Source organism: Leiobunum rupestre, chromosome 6 (genome assembly GCF_980474605.1).
Source record: "Leiobunum rupestre chromosome 6, qqLeiRupe1.1.hap1, whole genome shotgun sequence".
NCBI lineage: Eukaryota > Metazoa > Arthropoda > Arachnida > Opiliones > Sclerosomatidae > Leiobunum > Leiobunum rupestre.
The window spans coordinates 13,202,824-13,214,368 of NC_143389.1; the positions used below are offsets into that span (position 1 = coordinate 13,202,824).

Below are 11,545 nucleotides of genomic sequence, written 5' to 3' on the forward strand. Positions count from 1 at the left end.
CACGGATGTAGACTCCGTCATCTGAGGAGTCCAATAGTGGTCGGGGAAGATCTGTGCTGCTATAACCCTGGGTGCCGGTAATGCGAGAAGGATGGAATGTATCCAAACGCGTTAAAATGGACCGGTTGAGCATTAACTCAGCTGGTGAGGGGCCCGAGTGTAGTGGGGTGCGACGGTAATTTATAAGGAAACGTGCGACACGTTCTTCCAAGGTGCCCATGCGGAAGCGCTCTAGTCCTTCACCAACAAGATCTATGGTGGGAGTCGTGGTTCCATTTAGTTTGCGTAATGTAGTTTTAACCGTGCGCACTGAGCGTTCGGCCTGCCCGTTTGAAGCAGGGTGGTAAGGTGGGGTGGTAATGTGGTGAATACCGTGGCGCTTAGTGAATTCGGCAAATTCTTGACTAGAAAAGCATGTAGCATTATCCGTCACTAGTACGGGTATGATGCCAAAACGGGACATGTGGCTACGTAATGCGGATGTGACTGCGTGATAGGTAGTTGAGGGCGTGATATCGACTTCTATCCATTTGGAATAAGAGTCAATGGTAATTAATAGATAACGGCCAGTAATCGGTCCGGCGAAATCCATATGCACCCGTCGCCACGGTGCGCTTTCCGGTATCCAAGCGTGATATTGACTAGGAGGAGATGGTGCGTTGCTGTTGCAGGTGTGACAAGACTGTGACATGCGATCAATGTCTGCGTTAATTGAAGGCCACCATATCTTGGAGCGGGCTAATTCTTTCATCGAACGTGCCCCCTGGTGAGTGCTATGTAGTTCTTCGAGGATGGAACATTGTAAAGTCTGTGGTACAATAACCTTGTTAGATATCAAAATGATTCCCTTGAGAGTAGATATGTCCGGAAGGCGATTGTAGAATTGTTTTAAAGAGGGCAGGTTCGTGGCACTGCGTGGCCAACCCTCAATGGTATAACGTAGAACCTTTGATAAGATAGGATCGTTGGCGGTGTGTTCAGCCATTTTTGAGATATCAATAGCACAGTTATCTTCCTGTCTGAGTAACAACACCATTTCGGTGGGTAGTGGTGGGTCGTTGACTGGTCCTGGTAAGGGCAGCCTGCTCAAAGCGTACGCGTTGCAATGTAAAGAACCCTTTTTGTATTGTATGGTGTACTCATATCCTGATAGTGTTAGAGCCCAACGCTGCAAACGAGCAGCCGCTGTGACTGGAACCGGCTTCTCTTCCGAGAAAATAGTGACCAAAGGCTTGTGGTCTGTGATGAGTATAAACTTCTTGCCAATTAAATAATTACGGAAACGAATATAATGGCCAAAGCTTCTCGTTCTATTTGGCTATAGTTTTTCTCTGCAGGCGATAGTGTACGGGAAGCAAATGATATGGGATGTTCAGTTCCGTTGATATTGTGCGATATTACGGCCCCCAGGCCCACAGGTGACGCGTCACACGCCAAAATGACCTCTCTGGCAGTGTCAAAGTGGACCAACATGTTCGAGGAGATAAGGGCCTGTTTGGCTTTAGCGAAGGTTTCGGTGTGCAGCGATGTCCATTGCCAATTGTTGCCTTTATGCAATAAGTCATATAAAGGAGATAGTAGCGTCGATGACTCCCGAATAAAATTGGAATAGTAATTGAACAGACCTAAAAATTATCTCAATTCGTCGATAGAACCCGGAATAGGGGCCTCTTGAATGGCCTTTAACTTGCTTTGCTGAGGGTGTAAACCATGTTTGTCCAACCGATAACCCAGGAAGTCAATTTCTGTCTGTAGAAACTGGCATTTAGATTTGTTCAATTTGAGGTTCACGTCAGTAAATTTGAAAAGTAAACGTTCTAGTTTGTCCAATAAATCATCTTCCGATGAGCCGCCCAGTAATATGTCGTCCTTAAAAGGAATGCAGTTAGGGTGATCCTGTAGCAAGGTTTCCATGTATCTCTGAAAAATGGCAGAGGCAGACGAAATTCCGAAAGGCATTCTCGTGTACTCGATAAGGCCCTTGGAGGTACTTATGACTACGAGTTTTCGAGAAGATTCATCGAGCTCCAGCTGGTTGTATGCGTTTTTCATGTCCAGACGCGCAAACAATTTACATCCGGCTAATTTTGCAAATATGGCTTCAGTCGTTGGTAAAGGAAACTTTTCGGTGTCTACAATTTTGTTGGTAGTGATCTTGAAATCGCCACAGATCCGCACCGAACCATCCCCTTTAAGTATGGGAACTATTGGCGTGGCAAAATCGGCACATGGAATTGGTGTAATTATTCCTTCCCTCTGCAGGCGGAGTAACTCCGTTTCAACTTTCTCCTTCAAATGATATGGTAAGGTCCTGGCCTTGTGAAATTTAGGAGGAGTGGTGTGTGTCCGTATCAGGAATTTCACTTTAATATATTTGATGTGGCCCAAGCCACTGTCAAATGGTTGCGGATAGCATTTCAGAATGTCTTGCAAACGAGCATGCGCCATGTCCATATGTAAAACTCGGTCAGATAGTTGAGGCAATATATTAAATGAGGAAAAAATCCAAGTGCGACCCAATAAATTGGGGCCTGGACCCTCGTAAAAACATACCGGCAATTCCAATGTAATTCCTCGATATGTAACAGTTACCATTGCTGTACCTTTAATGGGTACTGAGTGGCCCGAGAAGGAACGTAAAATCAAAGGTGACAGCTGCAATTGTCCTTGTAGTTGTAGTTGGTTCTGGTGTGAATCAGAAATTAAGGTTTGTGCAGAACCCGTGTCCATTTCAAAGGTTAAAGGTGTGTTGTTGACCGTGCAATTGATGTTTATAGGCGGTGGTGCATCGGAAAGTCCCCTGAGGTGGAACAATTCATATTCAAGATGTGCGGAATTAGCGTATTGGTCGTTAATGTCAAATTCCGGCTGTGTTAAAGATTCATCAATGTAATTGGTACGTCGATTCGAGAAATCTGTACTATGGTTGTTTGATGCTGAGGCGTCTTGGTTCCAGGTAGAATTAAAACGTCCTCCCCGTTCATAGTTGCGCGGTGCAGTTTGAAATTGGCCCCTAGATTGTCCCCTATGAAAATTGCCCGAACGTTGTACCGATCTCCCCCTCTGAAAATTTGCGGCTTTCTTCTTGCAGGCACGGGCCAAATGGCCCTTTATACTGCAATAATGACATATGCCATTTATGTATGGACATTCCCATTCAGGATGTTGCATGTCGTTACATCGCAAACAGGCCTTTTGTTGTCGTTGGGTACTTCCAGTGTTTGCTCGGGTAACTTGTCTAGAATCCATGCGCGTTGGTGTTTGATACGAAACATTTGATAATTTGTTCACTGAAGAATTGGTTTGAGTGGGTGGATGTGGATTATTGGTTTGTTGTCGAATCGTCTGGGCTTCTTTGTCAACAATTTCAATGGACTGTGAGATTTGGATACATTTGGCTAAATCTAAAGTGCGCTCAGATAATAACTTCTTCTGGATGGTGTCATGGTTGATGCCCAGCACCATGCGGTCTCGTAGCATGGAGTCTAATGTCGTCCCAAAATTACAAAATTCTGCCTTTCGCCGTAGGTCAGCTACAAAAACTGCAACGGATTCATCATTGGTGCGGTTTCGTGAATAAAACTGATACCTAGCTGCAACCTCGTGTGGCACTGGTTCAAAATGCTCCTTCAACAAAATATTTAATTCGTCGTATGACTTGTCTTCCGGTTTGTCTGGCGATGTTAAGCTCCTAAGCAAGGCGTATGCCTGAGCCCCCACATACATGAGCATCATAGCTCTTTTCTTATTGGTGATAGTATTGATAGCTGCGGCATTGGCAACAATGTTAGTGTGAGGATCAATGATAGGTGCCGGCTCTATAATGTCATGTGCCAGAAAAAATTGTGCCAAACGTTCAGTGGTGGAATCAAAGGGTGGAAAATGTCCAAACAGTGCAGCCATTCTTAGCTTGATAACTTGATAAACTTGATTACTTGATAAACTTGATTATTCCAAAGAGACAAACTTGATACTTGATAAATGTGATTATTTAAATGAGACAAACTTGATAACTTGACGCACTTGATTATTCGAATGATAAAAACTTGCTTATTTGATGAAAGAAACTTGATAACTGGATGTACAAAATGTGGTATTTGTTTTTGGAGATGGTGTATGTGTTACGTTGTAGACAAAAGAAATCCGTTCAGGTAAGCCTTGGCTTAACATGCTGCGTTTGGTTTCATAGACATGTATATAACATAAGTTAGAAGAAACCACCTATGGACTGTGAGAAGGATGATAAAATACGCGAAAAAGTAGATAAGTCCATAATTAAAAGGGATAATATAGCTAAATCCTAAACAAATTTGAAGAAATTTAAAAACTTACTAATAACTCGTACCGATAGGTCTTCGAGCAACGCGAAACTCGGATCAAATAGATCTTCGAGTAATAAACTAAATTAAAAATAAATAAAATAGCCAGAAATTCCAACGGTAGACCGGTTTCGTTCTATTTGGAACTCATCAGTACCGTGCGGGAAATCTGGCTGGCGACTATCAAATCGAAAAGAGAAACTAAGCCTAAACATTATGGACTTATCTACTTTTTCGCGTATTTTATCATCCTTCTCACAGTCCATAGGTGGTTTCTTCTAACTTAACTTATCGTATATACTATTCTCCACCACACTCCCCCCTTTTCGGCTTTCCGTTGCTATATGCAACGCGTTTTGAAATTTTTAATGTTTAGGCTTAGTTTCTCTTTTCGGCGCCAATTCCAATAATTCCCCCAACAACCTTGTACCGCAATTTTATATTTTTGCCGTCTGCTTTTTTTTATGAAAAGAATGGACACTTTAGGCGACAGTGTAATATATGGGACCCGCCATACACTTTCTCCTCCATTTATTAGACCCTCCTTGTCCTTGCCAACATGAGGCACCAGCGTAGGAGTATGGGGTGAGGGGGAGGGTAGGTATTGCAAGGTCAAACGCTCCCCCCTCCCAAAGTTTCCTACGCTGCGATGCCGTCTTTCAGAAAGTAAAATGGACCTTAGACCACGTGCTTAGACCAAGAAACACGGTCTAAGAATTCTGTTGTGAAATACTTTTATTTTTTAAAATGCGGCGATGAATGTCTTATATGCGTTTAACTAACAAGGAGACTACCCGAGGGGTAACTCATCGTTTTTGTTTAAATTCAGGGATTATGTAGACCTTCATGTAACTTAAACCCCAAATGGAAAAAATGCGATGGGCTTTGGTTTTACCATGGCAACCGAAAACGTTTTTGACAACTAAAGTAATATATTTATCTATGTAAATTAACATGGCAAAATCGAAGATTCTAAGGTTCCCCACCCCTTATGAAATTATTCAAAAAAAATTTAGACAAAGGTGGTTAAATTTGGGTAAATATCTAATTTTGGGTAAATATCTAATTTTGGGTAAATATCTAATTTTGGGTAAATATCTAATTTTGGGTAAATATCTAATTTTGGGTAAATATCTAATTTTGGGTAAATATCAGTGCCGTAACTAGTTTTTCTTGGGCCCTGTGCAAAGGTCAATTTTCGGGTCCCTCATTTTCTGGGTAAATAACTAAGACAATCACAGAACAAATTGTTCAGGGAAAATAATTAAGATCTGAAATTTTATGGCACAAGTTTGTGGGCGTGATGTTCGACGGTGAGAATAATAGTGGTTAACCGAACTCCATGTCATTTGGCGTCTATAAATATTTCCATTTATTAATTTCATTGTCTTTTTAGGATATTTACCGAATTTAGTAAATATTTGAAGTTTATTGGCAGAGCGAGCGAAACGAGCAAGGTGTTAGGCTTAAATAATATTCATAATTGATTTTCAAGGGCCACACCGAACTTTCAAAAAATCTGGGTAAAAATTCAGTAACTCCTCTTGAGTATTTTCGCAATTTTTCAGAACTATTTCCAAAGCGAAACCCGAGGAGCAGATCACTTCTTTGATTATTAGGACACCCTCACATGACTAAATCGTGATTATATATAGTTAAAATCAAATCTTTAGCGTTGGCTGTACAAAAATTAAAAATAATACATTAGAAAATTTTAAATCATGATTATTAAGACACCCTTCAACAGACTGACCTGCATCTCGGGAAACCTCTAAAGTTGAAACGACAGCGTTCCATTTTAATAGCCGCCGACAGTTGCCTTAATTTAGTTTGCTTTAAATTCATTGAAATTTATAGCATAGGAAAATTCTAAGATGACCATCAGCCGCGTACAAATTGAATTTCACAGATTTAGTTAAATTATTTCACTAGATCAAAAATAATTTTTATCAGAAATCGTATTCTAGGCATAGTAGCGTACCAACAGTTTTTGGGCACTCTCTCCTCACCGTTAACACACCTGAAATGATAAGGGCCCCCTAACTTCAAGGGCCTGCTGGACCGTCGCTTCACCACTGGCTAGGCCCTGTCCTAACAAATCAATTGGATACCGGTAGTTAGAAAAACAATAAAGAAATACGATGATCAAGAGAAGTTTAATTGAATCGAAGGAAATAATCAAGGACTTAATTATGTCTAATGCAGAGCTGAATTGTAATGATATGTAATTGATCGCTTTAAAGGGAATATAACCTCAGGTATTGGGTGTCGAACACCAACATTTCCAACATTACCCGCTTCCTCGTATGGGTTTAGATATTTTGGCGCTACTTTGTGAATTCCCTTTCAAATATTTGACAATGTTAGAATTTTAAATTTGGTCTCAAAACATTTAGCTTCATTTCCTGCTAAATTTATAATTTCAAAGGCGGCCAAAAAAATTCAACTAGCATTTTAAAACTTTTAAATTCCCTTAAAATAATAAAAAATTTCTAATGGACAAAGAAATTGAAATGTAAACGGTGACTCGCCATATTAATCGTGGCTACTACATTAACTGTACGAACTCTTGCGCTTGCCACTCGATCTCCTTTAGATAACCCAGTTTCCTTACACCTCGCTTTCCCGCCGTAACAACTGCTGATATAAAATTCTTCCAAGTGGAGGAAAGGTGGGTTAAACCGAAAATAATCCCCGAATTTGAGTTAGACCTTTCCCTCCTGACAATATTAAGGGGGGGGGGCTTAAACAGAACATAACGTCCGGATTTGGGCAGACCGTTTGGGGGCCCTGAACTCACACCGTTTGGGGCTTACTAACTTACCCAAGATTAGGTTAGATGTGGCGACTCATTGACCATTTAAATAAACAATTTTTTACCCCTTTTAATTTCTAATTTAAATTGTTTTTATTTATTTTTGGACCCTGAAAGGCGGCCCTTTGATTGGATGGGGCCCTGGGCTGCAGCCCATAAAGGTCATGCCTAAATATGCCCCTGTGTAAACGAATAAAACGCCCGGTTTAGGGATAAACATTTCTCCTAATCAGTGGCGGATACATATGGGGGCGCGCATGTGACTTGATGATTTGTTATTACACCCATAGCCCAAGATGTCTTTTAGCGCTCCCCCCGTGAGTTTTTCTGTAACCGCCACTGCTCCTAGCGGAAGCATTTAGAGGGTAAAACCGGAAATAGTGCCAAGATCTGAATTAACTCTTTCCTAGTAAAGGCATTTGGATTAGGGAGGGTAAACAAAACATAACGCCCGGATTTGTTTTAAATAATTTCCTTGTAGAGTCATTAAGGGTAAAATAAATCTTAACGACCACTTGCGTATTACCCATTAGGCAGACTAGGCAAGGGCCTAGGCATGCATTTTCTAGGGGCGCCAAAACTCTGAAAAAGCCCCACGGTCGAAGTACTTGACTTGCCCTTACTTAAAACCACGCTGAAAAGGTAAAAAGAGACCAACAAAATTTGGGGTAACTAAAATATATTAATTTATTAAAAACCGATACGCCCCTACTTAGCTGACCAACCCTATAGACAATGCCAGGGGGCGCCAAAATTTTCTGTGCCTAGAGGCGCTGAAAGGGTTAATCCGCCCCTGATAACGTCCGGATTTAGGTTAAGCTTTTCCCTAATGCGGGCATTGGAAATTGGTAAAATAGATAATAACGCCTAGAATTTGGATAAACATTTCTTTAGTGAAGACATTTAGAGGGTAAAACCAAACACCCGGTTTAGTTTTGATTTTAACGACAAATTTAATTTATTTTTTTGTGAAAAATTAATTTGCCCTCAGTATAATTTATTTCATAAATTCATGTTCATTTATTATTCTCATTCATTCACGTTCACACTATTTTATTTTATTTATTTAATTTTCTGCACAATTAAAACCAAAACATTTGCTTAAAAATGTAATATTTTTTCATGTAAAACGATATCGTCTTAATCGAAGAGAAAGTAGTTCTCGAATGACGCGCGGGCGTTAAAGAAATATTGTGTTTTAGTGTATTTCCCACTTAGGGGGGAGGCAAGTCGGGCAGCGTGAAGTACCTTTTCCCCTTTGCTCCTTAAACCACAAATAAATAAAACAATTGCCATACCTCGTCTGGCTCAGCGCGTTTGTCCCTGCGAGTATACCGTATCGCTCCTACACACAATGAATGAATTATTTATTTATTAACGCCAATTTACAATTGGTCCCTTTTGGAACAGGGAGGAGTCAAAACTCGCCGTTGCATGAGTTGAAGACATGTATATAACAAATACAAAATTTGCTATGATGAATATTTACAATGAGATAAAATAAGAATACGAATATATTTCCAAAGAAGGGGCTTCTCCTAACCGTAGACTGGCCCACTCCCTTAACAGTCTCTTACATTTGCAAATCTTATCCCAATCGAAATCGGAAACGTCAGAAGGTTACTAACCAAGCCGGGATAAAAAGTCATCCTCGAGCGTTATACTTTTAGCGACCGTACCGCGATAGTCCGCTAAACTCGGGCAGTCCATGATCACATGGAAGACATCCTCCACAGAATTGCCATACAAAGAGCATTTCGGGTCGGAGCCGAAATCGTCAATCACGTGACACGCAGTTTGGAGTGCTCCCGTTCTGCCTTGAAAGAAGAGGTGGCTCGCTTTATCGTGGTTATAAAAGGGCCCGATGTTTGGCGACAGACTATAATGGGAACACACTTCATTAGTCCAGAACTCAATTGAACGCTGAATTACCGAACTATCAACCGCGTGATTCCAATCGCGCAAATTTGAGATATTCACCCGCAAGATCGACCCGAGCATGGACAATGTCCATGACCCGAGGCAAGTCTTACAATGAAGCGAGATCCGATTATGGCGTAACGAAGCACTTAGGCTGGGAATATATTTTTCACTATCAACTGTCTAATTAAATTCATAGTAAATGGCTTTGATTTAATAATTTCACTAAAAATCCAAAACAACACCACATTACCAGTAATTTAATGACGGTTTTTTACAATTTCTTGCCAACTTTAAGATTGAAATTCCTAGTTTGCCCTCTCGGGGAAAAGTTGGTGAGGGAGGCTCTCCCCCTGCCCCTAATATAAAAATATTTTTTCCTTAATTTCTTTTATCATTGAAGCGCCCCCTGAGACCTGGCGCCTGGGAAAAATCAAAGGAGTCATAACCCCAAAGGAATGTATTACACATCGATAGTTCTCAAAAACATGACCATATAAAGAGCGAAACCAGAGACTGATAGTAGTCCGGTAGAGGTCGCTTATAGGGGGTCAGACATAAAATTTCGCTAAATTTACCTACTTTTAAAGGGAATATAATCTGCAAAGCAATCTTTATGTAAGACCCCTTACATTTTTAAAATTTTCCTGTACAGTGGCACCAAACATTTTTAAAGCCAAAGGCAAGAGCGGCCAGAGCTGCAAACATTGGTGTTCCGCACCAAATACCTGAGGTTATATTCCCTTAAAGTAATTTTAAAATTTTAAACAGAGCATAGGTAAAATAATAAGAACTAATCAAGTTTTAACATCATATGTTATAGAATTTAGTATCGTCCACCTTATAAATGTATGTACTTATCCGTCCTTCTTCACAACGTGAGGTAGAATTGGAACAACTAACTACTTTTTGATAAAAATGTTTGATAAAGAGATTAATGACTGAAATGTTTAAAGAGACTTATTGAAATTACGATTTTATCTTTTTTTAAATTGTTATTTTGATTATTTAAATAATTACATTTTTATTAATCGTGGCCGTGCGGCGTGCATAGTTTTAACCAACACCGTCCCCAGCATTAAATTGTAGATGGGGTCAAGGTGGGGCACACCTATTAAGTACATATTTTTCAAGGGCAAACTGATGTTGTAAAAGTAAAATCAGTTAAACCAATTATTTAAACTGATAATACTTTTATATTTAAAACATCAATTATCTATTTAACCAATTTACTTCTGCAACTTTTATACTGCAAAGTGTTACTTACCAGGAATTAAATCCGAGGGAAAAAGCGGCAAACCAGTTCGTCCCCCAAAGTCAGTGACGATTTTGGGTGGCCGGTACAACGAAGACCAATAACTGCGAGCCAGTCTATGAACTAACTTCACAAAGGAGGGGAGAGTAAAATCATGCAGTCCCGGGAATATTGTGCAAATTACTGCAAACATTTTGTAGGCGCCAAGGCACTATTATTTAATGTTAAATCTTTTCGAGGAGATTGGAAACCTAGCCCCGGCGAGGCCCTGTGCTGCAGCACACTTAGCACAAACGTAAATCTGACACTGACCAGAGTCTTTAACGAAGTTGATTTTGGGTGACTTCCTCCAGTTAGCAAAGTTAGACGAAGAAACTAAACTGATGGCTGAAGCGCTCGTTATAAATAGTCGAATACCTTCGAAACATAATGAGGATAACACATTTATTTCGTCCCGCAAATTAAACAATGTTTCAAAACTCATTTGTACGATACACTTATTTCCGAATTAGTTTAAATACGACGGAACGGATCTAGTAAATATAGTTTCTAAGTCAGTAGCACCAACAAACAAAAAGACGTTTGTGAAATGACTGTGGTTGGGTCGAAGGAATACGAAAAACTTGTTAAAGAAACAATCATTGATAGTAACGTAAATTTCCTATTCAGAATGTGTCGAATCTTAAAATCAAATTATAAATACTTAATTATCTTATAATATTATTCATATCTATTATGAAATAACATTTTTTAATAAACCTTTAACGTTCTACAAGTTATTTCTAGCTTTCATTTGATACATCATATGCCAAATATTTTTATTCATTGGGCTTGCGGTGTTGAATCTAGCTCCGCTAACGGAATAAATATACAAGTAAAGATGCCCAAATTGTTTTCTTGATTATACACTACGCATTGTCAAATGAATGCTTAATAAAATATATTGATTAATTAAAAAATAATTTTAAGTATTGGGTGGGTTAGTACCCCACGAATTTCCACCATAAAAATTCTGATTCCACTCATTGTTCCGAAAAGAAAGACACCTTCCGCTTTATTGTACCACTTACGTGCACACGAGGTTTTTTTCGACATAACGAAACGGACTTCTTAGCAAATTACAGTTTAAATCTTAATATACTAACGTTGTATATGTATCTGGCTTTTTAATCGCAAAATGCTATAACAAAGCATACTGAATTCGATTTTAGTATAGTATTAATTACAATGTTGAAA

At 39.5% G+C, this 11,545-nt stretch overlaps 1 protein-coding gene across 1 annotated transcript; it reads right to left on the reverse strand.

The window, feature by feature from the left end:
• Window positions 1-1,632: 1,632 nt before the first annotated feature.
• On the reverse strand, window positions 1,633-3,903 carry LOC149939317 (uncharacterized). The gene has a single exon (XM_090179112.1). The coding sequence runs from the start codon at window positions 3,901-3,903 to the stop codon at window positions 1,633-1,635; it is 2,271 nt and encodes a 756-aa protein (XP_090035238.1).
• Between the last annotated feature and the right edge of the window lie 7,642 nt (window positions 3,904-11,545).

Bases quoted from the DNA above. Each gene is read 5' to 3' on its own strand.
- LOC149939317 (XM_090179112.1), bottom strand. From the start codon at position 3,903: ATGGCTGCACTGTTTGGACATTTTCCACCCTTTGATTCCACCACTGAA.